We start from the raw sequence: 20745 nt of genomic DNA on the forward strand, positions 1-20745 counted from the left end.
ACTGCAAGAGCAGAAAAAGTCTGGGAAAAAAAATTATCTGAAAGAACAGAAAACAATTATCTATTGGCTGCCCCAGGTGAAAAACAGGAATTAACAGCATCTACTAGCTGCTCAAAGGGTGGCGTTCTATGCCCTCTTGTGTTTCTAGGTCATGAAAATTATTTCATTTTTATCCAAAAATAGTGCCTCTCTGACAAGTTCCCATGCTGGACATACTTTTCTTTTTCCTAAACAGGTTAAAGTCTTCACGTAAATTTTCTATGAGATCTCTGACTTGTGCCAAGGATGCCTGGCTGACTCCAAACTCCATGACACAGAAAATCTTTGGAGTGAGTCTCTGTTATTTTATTGGTCCCTATCCAGGCCTACTTTTGGAGTCGGTTCAGTTTGTCTTCCTACTCCTGGGATGGTTGGGTTCCCTTCTGGGATCACTTTTTCCTTCTGTCTGGGATGGTGTGGTTTCCTTCTGAGATCTGTCTAATGCACCTCATAGCAGACTTATACCATGAACATACATATGTATATGCATAAAGAATTATATCAGATCTGCTGTTGTATTATTGATAAAGTTGCTTCACTACTGGTAAGTTCATACTAACCTATAATAGTATATGCACACTCGTTTCTGTTACCAATTGTTGCTATAACTGATTGCTGCCATATTAATCATTGCTGTCATATTATTATTTATTTCTGCTAATAATGTGTAATAGCTTGAGATAGATATACTTGTATCTTGCTTTATTTAGCATATTTACTGTGGTGGTTTTTGTGCTATTTGTTGTAATTTAATAAAGTTGAAGAATTCAGAGGCTAAAAGTTTCTGAGTCCTTGTGTATCATGGAATCCAAGAAACCCACCATCATGGTATCTATACACCCAAAAGACAGATAACCTTTCAGGTCATGACAGCATCCCAAAGAGAAATTATAATTCCAAGTGCTATTTTACAATAGCAGGTCTAAAATGCCAGTATATTAGAATACTGTACATCTTAATTCATTTTTCAATCACAGAAATAAGCAACAACTACACACTTTAGCATAACAATTTGTTCTTACTGAGGGCAAAATGCGGATTTTGCAGGTTACTGGTTTACAAATTCCTTTAACAAGGGTAGTCAGTATCTGGAAAAAGGAAAAGAAAGAAAAACATGATCACAACAGTGACATTAATAAAGCTCTCCTGCTTTCTCTCTTGAAGATACAAAGAAATAAGCACAATGTAATAGTAGTTAGTGTTCCTCTATTTCTCTCTTGAAGATACAAAGAAATTAGAACAATGTAACACTAGTTAGTGCTCCTCTATGAAGAATCTTACATGCTAGACAGATACATGCAGTCAATTAAGTATATCATTTTATCTGATTAATATACAAACCTATTTCTAGTCCAGATAATTTTTATTTCCAATATTTTTTTTATTTTAATTGGATTTTTATAAACCTATTATCTGCTTCTGATGTTTCAATACTGCTTTTGGAATGAGGCAACCAGTAAACTCTGATAATTTCAAAATAAAGTGCAAAAATTTTTCATTTTAATGCAGCTATTTTCACAGCTTTTGAGCTGTGAGCTTCTTATGAAAAGTAAATATAAGTATTCCAGAAAAATAGATTCTTTTTTAAAAAATGAAAGTCTTGAAAATGAAAAATTGAAAAGGAAATCTCAAACAACATCATTAAATCTTCTAAAAGAAAACAAAAATTATAAACTGAATTCCATGCTTAACACAAACCACATTTTATTCATTAAAACAGAGTAAGCAGATAAATGAGCAGTTGTTAGTTTAACCATTTAAGAACTAGGCTACACAAAATCTCCTTTTCACAGGCTGAATTTAAGACCAACAGACCATACTTGAAAGGGTCACATAATGACCTATATATGTTTAAATCACTGCATAACTATACAATAAGTGGTACCAGAAATTCAATAGCTGTCTAAATAAAAGAGTGGAAATCAACTGATCCTGATTGTCACCAGAAAAGTATTTGGTTTTCAACTGTTTTTTGAGATATTATCACACATGCTAGTCTGAGTACACTTCTCTTTTATAAAATGGATGGTACCGCAGGTAAATTATTTCCTTCAAAGCTTTGTATACTGTGAAACTTGAATTTTAGTTACTGCATTATTAGGTTCTAAATACAAAAAAGAGCTGCTATAGCTAGCACTCACAAGCCCTTAACATCTGGCAAGTGTCAGCTTGCACTGGCTACTGAAATCTTTCCTAAGTAGGATTCTCTCAAATAAAACCGTAAGGTCCAAGAAAAATATCTAAAACTCCTCTTCAGTATTTTTAATATGTACTGTATTTGCATAGAAATGAAACTGAAATGACATAATTTTCCAAACATCATCACTATACCGTTTTTCCTGCAATAACTTAATCAGCAAATCTTACAAGCTCTCAGTCAGCCTCATTACAGATTCCAGCGTGAGAACCACACCCTACACTTTTTAATCATATGGAAAGCTTGATTTGGAACTGTAATTACAGCTGCCTTCTGCAGACTATGAGTTTAGTTTCCCCTTTGCAGCTAGTTAAGAATAAGTTTTATGCATAAAATTTTACTCCCTATTAACATCTTAAATTTAAAAGAACAATTCCAAATTTTTGAACACCAAGTTTCCTGCTCTTCTGAAGACAGAAATGAAATGTAATGGTTGTAGAGGGGAAGGGAAGCTGCTAACAATCATATTTACAACTGCCTTTCATTCCTATGAGAAATTTTTGCTAGATTTACTTCTAGCCTGTTGTTTTCCTCTCAATTCCCACTCCTATTTTTTTTTCTTCCAGCCTTCATCACCTCATACTTTATAAATTACAATTTAATTCTGGATGGTATCACCCACCTTACCTAATTCACTATCTAGGTGAACACCATGTAGGCCTTAAAAAATTTGGTTCTGGCTCCAGCTCTGCATTGTTAGCTGACTTTCTGCAGACAACACTTAAATTTGATTCTGTGCTCTCTTTTGGAAAATTGAGAGTGATACAATTGCCAAAAATATTTTGAGATCACGACTAGATCACTTGTACTTTTGTTTTTCCTACCAGCTAATGAAAGCGAGTAACAGGTCCAGTCTATTGTACTTAAACTCATGCTTTGGCACAATTCGTAATGCTTCCAGCTGCTGAATGGTCGGTTTATACAGCTTCACTAACAATGTGGCTCTTCACACCAAGAGATTCTTAGATTTGGCAAAAGGCTAACACTCTATCATGGTTGTAACGTGCCCTTCTAATGGCACGTCCTCAAAGAATGAAATAAATGATGCAAAACAACCTGTTTTCACATCTGAGCTTACAAAGAATAGTATCTAACCAATGGATCTGCTTGTGGAAACTGTGTAAGTCCTACTAGCCTACAAAGCTGAATGATGTTACCACAATAAAAAGAAGGACTTACAAAGGACTGACTCAGCATACATTTTAGACAGAAGGAAAAGGCAGAAACTGCAGGGATCAGAAAGAGACTGGCTATGGTTCAGAGGAGTCATGCAAATGAGTGAAGAAAGTCTGGTCTCTTCAAAAGACTGAGCTACACCAAAGAACCCTTAAACCAAAACACACTCAGGAGTACCATGGGAAAAGGCAGATAAATGTTTTTGGTATTTTTATTTTGTCTGGATCTGCATAATTCTGATAGTATAAGAATGAAGAATGAAAACATTAGCTACTGTGTACCACGATTTAGTTACTACTGAGAAGTAAACTGTGAACTAGAATTGCCCCCAGGAAGTCTGAAGGAAGATACAGTGAACAACTAAAAGCTATGGGGAAACAGGACAAAGTTCACAGTCAGTTCATCTGAATTATGAAGAAGCTAGTCTTTATACAGAAAGAAAATAAAATAACTGAATACTAAGAATGTTCCTGGAAACCCAGAGCATTGTCTGGACTCTGCTTAATCTCAGGAAGCTTAGAAGTCCTTTGCAAAAAATAAAATAAAAAAAATTATATAACTATATTACATATACACAGATGTGTATATATATCTTTTTTATATGTATTTATACATATAAATACATTTATTGTATGTAGGTATTTACACATATAAACACATATAAAATTGTGGTCAATGGCTCAATGTCCAGATGGAGACCAGTAACAAGTGGTGTCCCTCAGGGATCGGTGTTGGGACTGATCTTGTTCAACATCTTTGTCGCTGACATGGACAGTGGGATTGAGTGTGCCCTCAGCAAGTTTGCCGATGACACCAAGCTGTGTGGTTCGGTTGATACACTGGAGGGAAGGAATGCCATCCAGAGGGACCTCAACACGCTTGTGAGGTGGGCTGATGCCAACCTCATGAAGTTTAACCATGACAAGTGCAAGGTCCTACACCTGGGTGGGAGCAATCCCAGGCACGGCTACAGGCTGGGCAGAGAAGAGATTCAGAGCAGCCCTGCCGAGAAGGACTTGGACATGCTGGTTGATGAGAAAATGAACATGAGCCGGCTTCAGTGTGCACTCCCAGCCCAGAAAGCCAACTGTATCCTGGGCTGCATCAAAAGCATGACCAGCAGGTCAAAGGAGGTGATCCTGCCCCTCTGCTCTGCTCTTGTGAGACCTCACCTGGAGTATTGTGTGCAGTTCCGGTGTCCTCAACATAAAAAGGACATGGAACTGTTGGAGGAAGTCCAGAGGAGGGCCACGAGGAAGATCAGGGGACTGGAGCACCTCCCCTATGAAGACAGGCTGAGAAAGTTGGGGCTGTTCAGCCTGGAGAAGAGAAGGCTGTGTGGAGACCTTATAGCAGCCTACCAGTATCTGAAGGGGGCCTATAGAGAGATGCTGGGGAGGGACTCTTCATTAGGGACTGTAGTGACAGGACAAGGGGTAACGGGTTAAAACTTAAACAGGGGAAGTTTAGATTGGATATAAGGAGGAAATTATTTCCTGTTAGGATGGTGAGGCACTGGAATGGGTTGCCCAGGGAAGTTGTGAATGCTCCATCCCTGGTGGTGCTCAAGGCCAGGTTTGACAGAGCCTTGGGTGACACAGTTTAGTGGGAGGTGTCCCTTCCATGGCAGGGGGGCTGGAACTAGATGATCTTAAGGTCCTTTCCAACCCTAACTATTCTATGATTCTATGATATATAAGTGAATATATATACACATATATACATACTTACAAACCTTTTTCATACTGATACACATGGTGTTTCATACAGAATTAAAAGCATATGCACATAAAACCCCTCCCTCTGCAAATGTAGCACCACATGTGAAAGTTTTCAAACTGAAAAGGAGGAAGGTAGCAGACAAGGACAAGGAGAACTAGCTCAGGATTATTTATCTATGACCTTAACTTCAGTATTTAAAACTGATTAATCCATTCTAGCTTTTACAAATTTGTCTTGTATACATTCGTTCCCCTTCCAGTAGAGCACCACAGTATATAATACTTTTCAAGGCAGTCTAAAATCCACAAGGTGATACTTACAGACTCTATTCTGTCAGGATCAGACAGCAGTGCTGCTCCCATACCTCCCTTGGAAAAAGTACAGAAATTGTTACAAGCATATTCTTCAACTCAATTATTTTGCCTAATAGCAGACCACAGCAGAAGCACTATGTCATACTGAGGAAAACAAAAAGTGGGTGCGGAAGATGACAAAAGCTAAAATGCAGGAGCATTAGTGAATGCTTTGGTGAAACATTGCCTAGAACTGTATCAGAATAATTATGCAGTAATTCAGGACACCAGCTTGCTCCCATTACTTTATGGAGCAGACAGGATTTCAAAAAGCCATTTTTAGCATTTATCATCCAATTTCTACTCATTAAGTGACAGCTGAACAGATTTATTGTTTTAACATTATATACCATGTTTGAGAGGTCTTGATGTCCATAGTTTCTGTCTACACGCTACAGTTAGAAAAACAGACTAAGACAAATTAAGTGGCTGTATTGAACACACATTATGAACACTTTAATAACTTAGTATTTTAGCTGTTCTTTCTGCAGTATTTCATTTGCATACATAGACCTGGAGGCCAACAGGCAAACATATGTTCAAAATTGTATGCATTTTTTTGACCCAAAACTACTGTTGGAGATTAACCACCAGCATTTACATTTTCGATCTTTCATCCTAGCACAGGGAGGATGTTTTGGTGTTTTGTTCTTAAATAGGATTCTGTGGAAGGATAAAATAGTCTTCCATGTAATTTGGTAGAAAACAGAAAGTAATAAAGGCTAAAGAAAACATTAATGGAAGTACCATGAGACCATTCTAAATTTAACGATGCATCCTCAGCATGACTATGATTCCTTGATAATACCACTATCTCAAAAGCTATCTGTAGAATAAAAGAGAAAGTTCTGAAACAACAGAATCTAAATACATAAAGACTCCAGAACAGGGGAAATAAGTACTTCACATTCTTTTAAATTCAAATTTTTATTTTTACCATATCTCACTTAACCTTGTTATTTTCATAGTTATCATCAAAACAAAGAAGTTAATGGAATTAAAACCAGAAAAATCCTAGAAATGTATGTGGGTTAAAATTATTCACAAGTTAGATGGAACCTACTAGAAGAATTTAAGCAATTATTCTTCAGAGTGAAAGCCAACCTACAAAACTAAGAAGCAGTGAAATGGTAAGTGCAATATTTACCTATTCTGCAAGAACATCTGACATAAAAATGGAGATCCATGGTCTAATTCACTGATCCTTTACCTATACACTAACTGGCTTAACAGTGCTAGCACACAGCTTGACTATTCTGTTTAGTCACAGATGATAAAAGACTAATTTAGAACTGCATGTGTTTAACTCAAAAAAAACATGTTTTAACTGATCTATCCTCCTCACACTTAAAACTGACCAATAATTGAAGTCAGGATTCATAAACTGCCAATGTTTGCTTGCTCATATGACAAACTATGACTCCTATTAAGGCTAAGCAAAACATATTTCACTCGTTCAACAGATTTGTGACCTCAGGAAGGCATTAAAAAAACCTTAACAAACCCTTTATTTTATTCCACCTTACACAGCCTGACAGAGTTTCCAGAATTCTAAACTTTGTACAGTAATACAATTTAGCAACCTCACTATGTTTTTCTCAATATTCAGCAGTCATTTTGACAGCAAATACAACCACCACTTGCTCCACAATAACCTGAGCTTACAAACTACATACATGCTTACCCACTTAAGGATATTGCATGTTTAATTATAGGACCAAACCTGTTCTCAAGAGAGATTACTAATAGAGTAAGACTTTACTGTCTTACAGCCATGACAACTTCAAGAATCTTTTATTTATTGCAAAAAATGAACTCAAGTTCAACTGCATGAAAACTTTACTGCTTAAATTTGTTCAACTCAAAAAAAAAAACGGAACACATATTGCGCATCTCCAAGAATGAAAAAGCTTATTTAAAAGTAACCTTAGTAGAATATTCCTTTGGGCATCCCATGTTGATATCAATACCAGCTACATCATTCTCTCTGAAAGAAAAGAAAGAAACAATTAAAATATTTCTTAGCATATTAGAGCAAGAATCAGCAAATAGGCATCTTTCCAGGAAACCTGTTTCGTTGTTAAGGCTTAAATGAGACTTTAAGGTTTTTATTTGGACTTCTGAATTTTTAGCTTCTCACTTATATAAGAAGTTACATATTTATTTTAACTGTGGCCTAAAGATCAGTTAGTCCACAGGTTTCAATGACCAGTGTTGCGCAGAAGCTGCATAAACTCATCTTAAATATGTTTATACAGGGTTAAGTATGTGTAAGTATATCCACCACTAAATTCACCACCATAACTAAAGCAAGTCCTATTGAAATGCCCATCTATTTTAAATGGAGGCTTAAAACCATCTTTTAAAAAGGTCTGAGGTACACATTTATTTCTGTACAATACTTTCCTGGGGACTTCAAACCACAAGCAGTAGGAGACATTTTCAGGCATATCTGTCTTACTTGCAGCTCTGCAATACCCAGGAAAAATTCATATTGGAGACATCAAGGACACACTGCACCAACATAAAACCATCAATTCCAGTAAAGAACTTAGGAAGCTTCTGCTTTGAGCAAGAATTTTCAATAGAAGTTGTAGTTATATCACTGGCCTTTTGAGATGCTACACTTCACTGTGCAGCCCCTCTAGAACTTTTCTTGGTCCTATAAAGACCTACCTTGATACTCTCACAAAAAAATGCCTTCCAAAACAATTCCTCTGTAAAAAAGACCAAACCAAACAAACAACAAACAAACCCATGGTAGGAAGGAGTGAGAGAAGATGACTTACACAAGTTTAGCTACTGCTAGGGCTCTTTCAGCATCTGCTGAACCCTGTTGGTAGAACAAGAGGATTTATAATTATAAAATACATCAAACTAATAAAATAAATGCACTCACTTGCAGATACACATATTAACCTACAGCAGTATCAAATGTTCTAAGCCCATCAAATTAGATATTTATTTATCATGTTGTTAAGAAGCTCCATTACTAATAACTCTACAGCCTCTACCTATTCCAGGACTGTTACTGCCATTGAAAAAGGTCTTTTTCAGTACCTAATGCAGTTTAGTCCTTCCCTCCCACCAACCCCAATCACCGCTTGTCCTACATAAAGAGGTCTCAAAAAGTAAATTAGTATCTTTTTTTCTCTAGCAGACTTTAATCCATTTGTGTAATGTCATATGCAGACATTAACACTCTCTTATCTACACTAACCAATGCCATTTCTTTCAGTCCTTCCAGTGAGACTTTTTACTGAATAGTGTTAAGACTTAAACTCGTGATCAAACAGCAGCGTAATTTATAGCTGGTACATTTAGAAATGTATCAAAGATACTGATTACAAAACCAGGCTGCTGCCACAGAGAGCAGAATTCATCTTAATCACCTCTTCTGAAAACAGCTGTATGGGGAGCTTATAAGGCAGCATCTTGATCAAAGAACAGAAATTCTGCAACAGATCTGGTGTGAAATTTTACCTCCACCTGAAGCATCAAGAAATTTGATAGTCTACAATACAAACAGCTGCTTTAGACTTCGGTTAATGTTACTAGCACTACCTTAACCACGTTGTTACTAGCAGAGTACCTGTGGTTGGTTTCTTACCATTTGAAAGACAACACACTGCCTCTCCCTTTCACAGGTTCTGAAAACAACTCTTTCATTAGGTGCAATGAAGTCCACCGTTTCAAGTACTTCTATATGAAATGAGAAGACAAAAATCATACACAAATGTTATCATAAAGGAAGTCAGATGACTGTGTAATTTTGCTATCAAGTAAGCCTTCTGTGAACAACAGAACTAATGGCATCCTACCTCCTCCATATCTTTGCAGCACATTTTTTTGCACATTACCGTTTCCCTCCCTTAGCACTTCCTAAATCATCCCTAGCCTGTTTCTTGGCAAAGCATAAGACCCAGAACAAGTCTAAGGATGAATCAGCCAGAATAGGAAGGGGCAGTAGGAAAAAAAAGATTTGTAGTGGACTTCTGTTCCCTTGCATGGACACTATAAGCAACTGTTCCTGATGCCGCCCAGCTGGGGAGGTCCCAAAGATAACTTTTTAAGAACTTCTCTGTGAAAATCGTATTAGGCCACATCTAGCCCATGAACCTCAAGTTAATAAAAGAATGACAGACTGTGAGATCCTGTATGTCTTGCTTCCTTGCTGCAGTAGACTAAAAGCTGTGTGTATTATAATGTCGTAAATAGCTAACATTTATAGAAACACAGAATCATAGAATAGTTAGGGTTGGAAAGGACCTTGAGATCATCTAGTTCCAACCCCCCTGCCATGGGCAGGGACACCTCACACTAAACCATCTCACTCAAGGCTTTGTCCATCCTGCTCTTGAACACTGCCAGGGATGGAGCATTCACATTTACAAAGACTTGTGATTGAAAACTGTCTCTACTGCAGTCCAAATGAATTTTTCTTGGACACTATAAAACTTTTCTCAAAAAACTAAAAGCCTTTGTAACTAATATTAGTTTTGCTCAGATTTTATATTACCACATATACAGTAAAATTTCCAGGGTGGAAAAAAACCCAAACCAACAAACCCACAAATTAAACAAAAAACCAACCAACCAAAAAACCCCAAACACATAAAATCACTACAAACCAACCAAAAAACAAAAAGTAAGTTTTTACCGTTTAGTATAAGACATGAAAGCAATAGTGAGGCTGAAGCCAGTATAGAGATACAGAATTGAGACAGGTTATCTGTATTAATTACAATTGTATTATTTGTCTTCTTAACCCACATAAAATTAAAGTTTTGACACTTAAAGCAATGCATTGGAACCTTAATATCCTGCCTATTCCAGCTAGTTTCTAGTTTCTTTCACCTGCTGCCAGGAAGCATAATGCTGAAACTTTAATTATGGATTTCCAAAACCAATCCCATTTTTATTAATAACAAAAAAAGGAAGACGTAATTCCACCAGCTAAAATTTAAATTTAAGTTTAGAAGGCGTGTGAAGTCTTTTAACTTCAGAAGGCCTATACCTGCACACTCAGTGACTCAGTTTTTTAACAGAATACTCATCAAATCCTTGCAATAAACTAAGTCAATGGTGGAGAAAGAGCTTGTGTTAGGGCACCAAAAAAGAAGTCACCTACTAATGCATTAGCCCTATTCTCAAAAAAGAGTTTATGCTTTTTCTGAAGGGCACTAACTGAACTATTAAAATTCCTAAAGAAGGGAAACTGAAAGTTTGAAACTATAGAGCAGAAGACAGGCGTAAAGTAGAATCATAGAGTCCTAGAATAGTCAGGGTTGGAAAGGACCTTAAGATCATCAAGGTCCAACCCCACTGCCATGGCTTCAAAAGCTACTTTTGAGCCCCTAGTCACACTTTAGAGAGATTATATATACTGATACCTCACTGTAATCACGATAAAATTGGTAGAGAAAAATAGTTACCTTTTATCTAGCCAAAAGAATGTTTACAGATATTAACAAAAGAAATGCTATACTTGCCATTCATAACCCTCTTACACTGCAGCATCTTTATGTCAATCAGCTCCTGATAAGAAATAATAAAAATACCTAAGTGAGTTGAAGTGTTTAAGTCACCCAGTCTTAAGCAGTTGCCCATTTTATTAAATATCTGGATGTACCAAATATAAAAAAAGAATGCAAATGAAAACAAGATATTAACTATTCAACTTGCTCAACTGAAGTTCCAAAATATGAAATGAAGTTTCAAAATCTGAACATATGAATGTGCTCACATAATTCTATGAAGAAGCATTTTTTTCTAATACCTATCTAACAAGACAGAAACAAAGCACCTAGAGTAGAAGGGGAAGATAACTAACACTTTAGCAACAGACCACCTAAAGAATCAGTGTAGATTTGTACTGGCCAAACACATAGGTGAACAAAATAGCAGCTAAACCTTTAAAACTTCTTTACTGTAACCCGGAGTTTGAGCAGTTGTCGTGGTTTAAACCCAGGCCGTAAGTCAGCCATGCAGCCCTCTCGCTCACTTCCCCCCATTTTCTTCCCCCCACCCCCACCCCGCTCCTGGAGGGACAGGGTGGAGAATCAAAAGAATGTAACTCCCACAGGTTGAGATAAGAACAGCCCAGTAACCAAGGTATAACACACATCACTGCTGCTGCCACCAATAATAATAATGATAAGGGAAATAACAAGGGAAGAGAATACAGTACCACCCATCAATACCCAGCCTGACTGAGCAGTGAGCCAACCCTTTCGGGTAACTCTCAGTTATATCCTGGGCATGACATGCTGTGGTATGGAATACCTCTTTGGCTAGTTTTGGTCAGGTGTCCTGTCTCTGCTTCCTCCCAGCTTCCCCTCCTCCCTGGCAGAGCATGAGACTCAGAAAGTCCTTGGTCAAACCAAACATTTGAGCAGTAACTAAAAACATCGGTGTTATCAGCACTGTTCTCAGGCCAAAAGTCAAAAACAGAGCACTGCACCACCTACTAAGAAGGAGAAAAAATGACTGCTACTGCTGAACCCAGGACAGCAGTTCTCTGTATTTATTAAAAGACAAAATGAAGCTTCGTGTTGACCTTTACTGAAGAACCTACTCTACAGTTACCATCCTTCCAGAATTTCTGCCTTTCCTTTAGAAAAGGCCCTGAACTTCAATCTACATATATTAGCTTAATTGCAGATTTATGCAACTCAACTTACTAAGAACTGCCTTTAATTGACAAAGGGCTACAGCCTGAGCCAATATAACTTGTTAGCTGCTGATATATGCAGCTGTTAATCCAACTGCTACATAAATTGACGGGAAAAAAAAACCCTCCCATGGTATAAGTGTTAGTTACTTGAACAAGTTTAGTCTATTACAGAATCTCTATTTTAGCAAATAAGACAAGGTTTAAGACCTACAGATTTACAGGTAAGACACAGACATGCAATAAATTAGGTTAGTCTCAATCTATAGGTCATAAGACTATAGGTCTTACAAGTAATGTTTTTAATGTAACTTTTTAAACTAATGCTCCTCATCAGGTACTATACATGTTAAGTTTGAAACAGCTTTGAGTTCTAAAATGTGGAAGGGACTGGGAGGGAAATTGTAAGACAAAAGGATAAATCAGAAAATGAAACCTTACCATACAGAAAAAGTTACAAAATGTATTTATCTCTACTTTTCTGTTTCCAAACAACTGCAGTATATTTGCCTTGAACAGCAATATTTTCTGCTATCTTGTAAGCTCTGAAGAAAACCTACAAAGCATAGTTTTTCTTATAAAATCTATTAAGACAGTTACCTAACTACAAGCACTAATCAATGTCAAAGGCATCTTACCTCTCCTGTCTCTCCACTGCAATGTTGGGAAGGGGAGAAGACCATGTAGGAGACCTTATTTTTGAGGTGAGATGAAAAAAACTGCCACAAGTGTTTGGTTACATGATTAACTTCCACACTACAGGTTTTGTTATATACTGCAACTTAATTATGTTTGGGGGTCTCCTTTTTTGAGGTACAGTTTCCCTTTCTGTACCTTTTGAGGTACAGTTTCTCTATAATACAGGTATTATAGCAAAATGTGTGAAGAAGAAACTGGTTTAACTATACAGTTTACAATACTGAATTAAGCAACTTCTCATACCCTGTGACTTCAACAGTAAGCAAAGCAATACCTTTATGTGTGTGGCTTGGTTGACCTGTTTTTTTAATTTAAATCAACAATTTCTACATTACTAGCTTCCACTGATGTTCTATACAATGGCCCTGTCACATCTGTGGTTAGAAATCCAGTAGCTGCACAGTAACAAGGCTCTTTGCTACCAGTAAGCGTAAGAGATACTAGAAAGTACCATGGCTGTCTGAAGCCTCACTCATTTTTAGTGCCTAAGACTTCTAGACACTGTAACTGCATGTAATTTCTCTATTCATGAATGTCCTGGGTTTAGCTGTAAAATTATTTTGCTCCTTCTTAGTAGATGGTACGATGCTGTGTTTTGGCTTCAGTCTGAGAACAATGCTGCTAACACACCAATGTCTTAGCTGTTGCTAAGTAATGCTAACTCTGATCAAGGACTTTTCAGTCTCTTGTGCTCTGCAAGTGGAGAGGCACAAGAAGCTAGGAGATAGCAGAGACAGGACACCTGACCCAGATTAGCCAAAAGGCTATTCCATACCACAGCACATCATGCCCAGTACAGAAACTAGGGGGAGTCACCTGGAAGGGACTGATCACTTCTCGGGTTGGGCTGGGTATCAGTTGGTGGGTGGTGAGCAATTGTATTGTGCATCACTTGAGTTTATTGTTTTTTTTCCCCTTCCTTCTTTAGTTTTATATTCTCTCCCTTGTTACTTCCCTTATTGTTATCATTATTAGTTTTATATTATACTTTAGTTACTGGACTGCTCTTATCTCAACATGTGAGGTTTATATTCTTTTGATTCTCCTCTGATCCTGTCTGGAGGTGGGGGCATAAAAAGGGGAGTGAGCGAGTGGCTGCATGGTGCTGAGTTACTGGCTGGGCTTAATCCGCAACAACGATCTACAGTTAACCTCCCAGAGAATAAGAAAAGGTATTCTCACTTATTCCCACATAAAGCAAAGGTCATAATTCATAAACTGGGAAGCTGTTAACTACTGTTTGTCAAAAAAGAAAAACACACCTTATTACTCCCATTTTGTATCAGACAGCAGCAACTATTCTACTGAATTTTGAGAGTTCTTCTGAATCACAGAATCCTAAGGGTTGGAAGGGACCTCAAAAGATCATCTAGTCCAACCCTCCTGCAAGAGCAGGGTAACCTACAGTACATCACACAGGAACTTGTCCAGGTGGGCCTTGAATATCTCCAATGTAGGAGACTCCACAGCCCCTCTGGGCAACCTGTTCCAGTGCTCTGTCACTCTCACAGTAAAGAAATTTTTCCTGATGTTCACATGGAACCTCCTATGCTCTAGTTTACAGCCACTGCCCCTTGTCCTATCACTGGACATCACTGAAAAAAACCTAGCTCCATCATCCTGACACTCACCCTTCACATATTTGTAAACATGGATGAGGTCACCCCTCAGTCTCCTCTTCTCCAAGCTAAAGAGTCCCAGCTCTCTCAGCCTCTCCTCATAAGAGAGACGTTCCATTCCCTTAATCATCTTTGTGGCTCTGTGCTGGACTCTCTCCAGCAGGTCCCTGTCCTTCTTTAACTGTGGGGCCCAGAACTGGACACAATATTCCAGATGCGGCCTCACCAAGGCAGAGTAGAGGGGGAGGAGAACCTCTCTTGACCTACTAACCACACCCTTTCTAATGCACCCTAGGATGCCATTGGCCTTCTTGGCCACAAGGGCACATTGCTGGCTCATGGTTATCCTCCTATCCACCAGGACCCCCAGGTCCCTTTCCCCTTCACCACTGTCCAGCAGGTCAGCCCCCAACCTGTACTGGTAGATGGGGCTGTTCTTCCCCAGATGCAAGACTCTACACTTGCCCTTGTTGAATTTCATCAAGTTCCTCTCCGCCCAACTCTCCAGCCTGTCCAGGTCTCGCTGAATGGCAACACAGCCCTCTGGTGTGTCAGCCACTCCTCCCAGTTTAGTGTCATCAGCAAACTTGCTGAGGGTACATTCAGTTTCCTCATCCAGGTCGTTGATGAAAATATTAAACAGCACTGGTCCCAGCACCGACCCCTGAAGGACTCCACTAGTCACAGACCTCCAGCTAGATTCTGCCCCACTGACCACAACTCTCTGCCTTCTTCCTTCCAACCAGTTCTTGATTCATCTCACTACCCGATCATCAAGCCCATGCTTCCTCAGCTTATCTGTGAGGATGCTGTGGGAGAAAGTATCAAATGCCTTACTGAAATCAAGAAAAAACACATTTTTCAGCAATAATTATTTCACATGGAGCTGATCCAAATAAATAAATATTACTTGTAATTCCAGAAGCTAGAGACAAAAGGTGAGCTGTGGCCAAGATAAAAACAGCATATTGTCTCTCAGAACAAATCTCTCCCTTCCCCAAAGAGGGGCAGTGAGCAAACTCAGAAGATTACTGCTGTAGAGATTCTTGAAGAACATTATAAATGACATATTCTCAGTTTGTTTCAGTCTGTTCTATTGGTATAGATCTAATATTCCCCAGGAATACCAGTATTTAAGGTATGTTTACATTATATTTAACTCTTTACTATTTTTTTTCTTTGAATTGAGTTATTTAACTTGTACTGGTGCAATAGAAGAGCTAATAATCATGCTGAAGGAGAAAATGGGAATACTGATGCACTGTAACAACAAAGACAGTGAAGACTAATTACCTTTAGTTACAGAGCAGTCTTACCAGTGATACCTGCAGCAAACTGGGGTCTCAACTTGTCAGCTTTAAGAAAAGTGGTTAAGCAACAATGACAGCAGCACTGTGAGGGGTATATACCGATGCTCTGGGTTAGCACAGCATAACTAACCAGGTGAGACAGTATGTCAGTCTAAAGCTTCCTTCAATGTTATGACTCAAAAAAATAAACCCAAACAAAACCAAACACCAAGAATAACCAAACCCAGTAGAATGTGAGGAAATTATCGTGTCTTGTCTAAATAAACTGAAATTATTAAACAGTCTTAAAATACAGGTTTGTGTAACTTGAGGACTGCTCAAAGGGAAATGCCTTTAGCCAGGGACCTTTCTCCATTTTTCTAATGAAAAGTATGTGTAGAAGGAAAAAGTTCTACAATAAACAAACTCTAATGGTACTTTTCTGTACAATTATGTTACTAGTTAAGACGCTCTCATCTGCGTATCCTTCATACCTCACAGTACACGATATCAGCACCATAGTCCAGAGCAAGAAGACGCATAGGCAATGTTCCCACTCTGACCATTGGAGCCAGGATCTTCTTTCCTCTAAAACACAGAGCTGTGTTCACCGTCATTCCTGTTGCGGCAATACCTGAGAGAGAAAATCGCAGGAGAGCGACATGGAATATCTTTTCCTACTAGTGAACGCCCAGAACTTTCCTTTGGCGGGAATGGAAGTGGGAGCAGCGTGTGGCCTGGTCACACCTAACAGCGCTCCCACGGCAGCGAACCAGCTAGCCGCTGCTCTGCCGCTCGCTCAGCGGGCCCTGAGGTGTCAGGGAGGCCCGTGGGGGATCCTTCTCCGACCAGGCGCGCCGGGCCGCCCCTGCGAGAGGCGCTTAGGGCCATGTTTGCTCCCGCGGGGGTCAGCTCTCAGCCTCCAACCGAAAACGCGAACATGAGGCGCCCACCGCCGCCGCCTCCTGAGGTACCCGCTGCCGCCGCCCCTAAGTAAGGTGCTGCCGCGCGCCCCTTCTCCGGGGCACTCACCGTTTTCGCGTGGCTATGCCGCGACTCTTGGGGGCGGGGGAACCAGGGGAAGCGTCTGCTCACAGCGTCATCGGGCAGCGCCGCCGCCGCCACCACGTGAAAGGCAGTCATGGCGCTGAGCCGCGGCGGGGCGGTGGCTGCTTTCCCGCTGGTTCCGCGGCGCTTGACGGCCACCGGGGCGGCGGAGGGCGCGGCGCCCCCCCCTGAGAACGTGGTGCGCGTCCCCTGGGCCCTGCGGGTGCGGCTGCAGCGGGCCGCGCAGCGCCGTGAGCGCAAGCAAGGAGAGGCGGCGGCGCCGCCAACCGGGAAGCTGCTGCTGCGGAGCCGGCGGCCAGAGCTGAGCCAGCCCCGCTGGCAGACGGTGGGGCGCTGGGAGCAACCGCAGCTGGTGTCGGCAGGCTGGAAGCACAGGAAGGCCTGCGGGGACTACTTTCAGCTGGAGCCCTCACAGGCGGCGGCTCCGGCCCTGCAGGCGCCGCCGCCTGATGCGGGGCAGGGCCCGTCCTTTGAGGAGATGGGGTTGCAGCCGGCGCTGCTAGCCGGCCTGGGAGGCCTCTCCATCAGCCGTCCCACGGCGGTGCAGCGCATCACCATCCCCGCGCTGCGCCGCGGTAGGAGCGCCCTCTGCGCCGCCGAGACCGGCAGCGGGAAGACTCTGGCCTACCTGCTGCCGCTGCTGGACGGGCTGCTCTCCCGCCCCCCGGCGCTGGAGGTGGAGGCGGCGGGGCCGCCGGCGCCCCGCGGGCTGGTGGTGCTGCCGTCGCGGGAGCTGGCGCTGCAGGTGGGCGCGGTGGCGGCGGTGCTCTGCCGGCCGGCAGGGCTACATGTGCGCGGGCTCACAGGCGGAGGCGCGGCGGGCGGGCTGCGGAGGCAGCTGCGGGCCCCGCCGCCGGGCCCCGCTGTGCTGCTGGGCACCCCCGGGGCGCTGCGGGAGGCGCTGCGGCGGCGCTTCCTGGCTTTGGAGCGGCTGCGCTGGATGGTGCTGGACGAGGCGGACACCCTGATGGATGACTCCTTCGCGGGGATCCTGGAGGAGATCCTGGCACACGCGCCCCTGGCCGTTGGTGCGCCCGGGCCAAGTGGCCCGGGGGAAGAGAGGACCCAGGTGGTGGTGGTTGGAGCCACATTCCCCACGGGGCTGAGCCAGACGCTGGGGAAGTTCACCGATGTGGGCCAGTTTGTCACCCTTGCCACCCAGAGCCTGCACCGCCTGCCACCCCATGTCCATCAAAAGTTTGTCCGCATCAAAGGTCAGGACAAGCTGCCTGAACTGCTGCAGCTCCTCAAGGACCACCCAGCGTCCAGTGGGGCTATTATTATCTTCTGTAAAAGTGCCAGCACTGTCAACTGGCTGGGTTATATCCTGGATGACCACAAAATCAAGCACCTGAGGTTGCAGGGACAGATGTCAGCAGCTGCTAGAGCTGACATCTTTGCCTTATTCCAGAAGGGTGACGTGTCTATCCTTGTCTGCACTGACCTTGCCTCACGCGGGCTGGACACCAGCAGTGTGCAGCTAGTGGTCAACTATGACTTCCCAGACACCCTGCAGGACTACCTGCACCGCGTGGGGCGAGTTGGACGGGTTGGAAGCAAGACACCTGGAGCTGTGGTTAGTTTTGTCACCCATCGGTGGGATGTGGACCTGGTGCGGAAAATAGAGACTGCAGCCCGGAAAAGGACAGGTCTCCCAGGCATGGACTCCTCTATTAATAAATCTTCACCTAACAGGGGTTGATTCAGATTGCCAAGCAGTAATATATGGCCTAAGTGTGAAGTCATTAAGGCAGAGCAAATGAGCTTCTGTGTGTAAGTTAGACTGGAAGAATAGAGGATTGAGTTCCCGAACCAGGTGACCAGGTTAACTCTGTGCAGTGTTCTTTAAGCTGCAGTAGTCATGTCCAGAGGCATCACAGTTCATAGCTTTCCAAAAGGAAGTTTGTGAGTAGTAACATAATGCCTTTGAAGAAGACTGAAGAATTATCAGTTGACTTTGTTTATTTTTGTTTAGACTTCTAACTTGAATCCATATCAGAATGAAAGCATGCCTGTATGATGTGCAGCTCTCTTGTGTTTCATTGCTTCCTACCACCAGCAGCTAAACGTTCATTGTTAAAGCTTTAAAATTACTACTGTGGCAGGAAAGAAAATGAAAATATTTCACTAACTCAAGCGATTATAGGTACATGTAGAAAGACTAAAGGACAAATTGTATCTGATTTTCTTGTGATGTAGCAGTTCATCCAGAGAATTCTAGACCAGATAATTCTTTATCTTATTTGGTGGGAACAAGAAGGCACAATAAAGCATGAGGCTTTTTCAGGGTCTTAATTTGGCATTTTATAGTCACCTTTCACTGAGAAATGGGATCTTGCTGCTTTGTGTTCTGTTAAATAAATTTTTTAAAAGCCTTTAAGTATTTTCTGCACATTGTTTCTGCATGCTGTGATGACATGTCCAGACTAAACTGATTGTAAAAACAAAAGAAACCACCCAACACACCAAAAATAAAAAAAAAAATCTCCTGTTAAAGGAAGGAAGTCAGGTTCTAATTCTAACTCACAGGTTCTAATGGCTCACCTGTAACAGAGTGAGTGTAAGATTTCTTTTGAGTACCTTGCCATTGTTCTTTTTTGCTTTAAACCAAAAGGAGGTTATTTTGTATCTGGCTGCTAGTTTGTATCCATGGTAAATAATCACACAAACCCAGCGTTTTAGCTCTGATTTCTGTTTCAGTGATTTGTCGTAGCTTTTTCTTTTAATGGTTGTTTTTCCCATGCTGTCCACTTCAGCCTGTATTAAGCTCAGTATGTAGAAATAGTAAGCTGGTAAAAGAACACAGAACAGTATCTATATATCTGATAGTAGAGGAAATCATGTTCTGGAGCTACTTGTAGTATTCTGAGTAAAAACTAACAAACAGAAAGCTTGCAATCAGTTAAGAATAAGGCTGTATAACCTAGAAATTGTACCCATGTACTCTGCTCACATTGCACAGTTAAGGGGCTCTTAGGGGAAGTTGCAAGCTGTGGTAAAATTATTTCATATAATAGAAAACTTTCAATTAGAAATGCAGTGGAAGAGCAATTCTCTCGGAGACTGGAAATCTTTGTATTTTGGACCATTCATTGTGTAGACTACTTGTGTCTCCTCTGTAGATCATTCAGCTGCAATTCAGGCAGCTTTTGTGTCCACAAGCAGAAGCTTACTGTTCATGTGTAACAGTAGGGCAAAAACTTGAACAGAAATCTGGAGAAAATCTGGTATTGTAATTTCAAGATCATATTTCCATTCATTAATATGCATCTTACGTTGTAGCAGGTTCTCTGAACTGCTGAGAAATAGCTTTCTTTAACTGTAGGCATACATATTAATTTAAGTGAGGTAAATTGTATTTGAGAAACTCCAAGTAAGAAATTTTAATATTTGCTTGTCTGCTTTGCCCAAGAAATTTCAGGCTGGCTCCATCTCAAGCATCATATAATTTGAATCTCATAGTTTTCAAGCTTCAGTACTTCACTGTATTAGAATAAATTACTACCTGCTTCATAGAGTGTCTTTCCTGAGGCAGCTGGTGATGGTGACTGCTTCCCAGAATAAGACGGAGATGCCCTCGTAAGTTTCTGAGGAAAGTTGTTGCTTGGGATCTCAAATGTCTGACTTTAAGTATTTGTCTTCTGATAGTTGTTATATTGAACTCTATCAGTCAGTTGTTCTGGTTAAGATTTCCTAACTGTTGCAGATTGTGTTACAATGAATTGTGTTACAGTGAATCCCATGACAGGTCAGTCTGGATTGTAGCGCACTGTATAATCAAATTAGACAACACAGTGAAATAATAAAGTCCTTTTACCCATATGCGTCTTAATTTTGAAGTAATATGCACTTTATGTATTTACAAACAGGAACCTTGAACTTGAACTTGATCCCAACAATGTTTAACCCA

The 20745-nt window shown here is 41.0% G+C and overlaps 2 protein-coding genes across 3 annotated transcripts in view; one reads left to right on the forward strand and one right to left on the reverse strand.

Moving 5' to 3' along the window:
* DUS2 (dihydrouridine synthase 2) overlaps window positions 1-16400 on the reverse strand; it is a 29077-nt gene extending 12677 nt beyond the window's left edge. The window contains exons 1-7 of one of the 2 annotated variants that reach the window (XM_061469016.1): window positions 16262-16400; window positions 10980-11025; window positions 9098-9189; window positions 8277-8320; window positions 7414-7474; window positions 5455-5502; window positions 1062-1127 (exon numbers count right to left, since the gene is read on the reverse strand). In XM_061469016.1, coding sequence (XP_061325000.1) covers window positions 1062-1127; window positions 5455-5502; window positions 7414-7474; window positions 8277-8320; window positions 9098-9189; window positions 10980-11025; window positions 16262-16384 — 480 coding nt within the window. In that variant the 5' untranslated portion in view covers window positions 16385-16400. Of the gene's footprint in view, window positions 1-1061; window positions 1128-5454; window positions 5503-7413; window positions 7475-8276; window positions 8321-9097; window positions 9233-10979; window positions 11026-16261 lie in introns of those variants that run through there. The other variant, XM_061469015.1, reaches the window with a different exon arrangement.
* A 429-nt stretch (window positions 16401-16829) lies between these two features.
* Window positions 16830-19215, forward strand: DDX28 (DEAD-box helicase 28). The gene has a single exon (XM_061469014.1). It carries the CDS (start codon window positions 16909-16911, stop codon window positions 18535-18537), a length of 1629 nt encoding a protein of 542 aa, XP_061324998.1. The 5' UTR covers window positions 16830-16908; the 3' UTR covers window positions 18538-19215.
* The last annotated feature ends 1530 nt before the right edge of the window (window positions 19216-20745 follow it).

The sequence above is a fragment of the Pezoporus flaviventris genome, unplaced genomic scaffold, assembly GCF_033815535.1.
Source record: "Pezoporus flaviventris isolate CSIRO_AGI_PZ_B2104156 unplaced genomic scaffold, CSIRO_AGI_Pfla_v1 ptg000054l, whole genome shotgun sequence".
Lineage (NCBI taxonomy): Eukaryota > Metazoa > Chordata > Aves > Psittaciformes > Psittacidae > Pezoporus > Pezoporus flaviventris.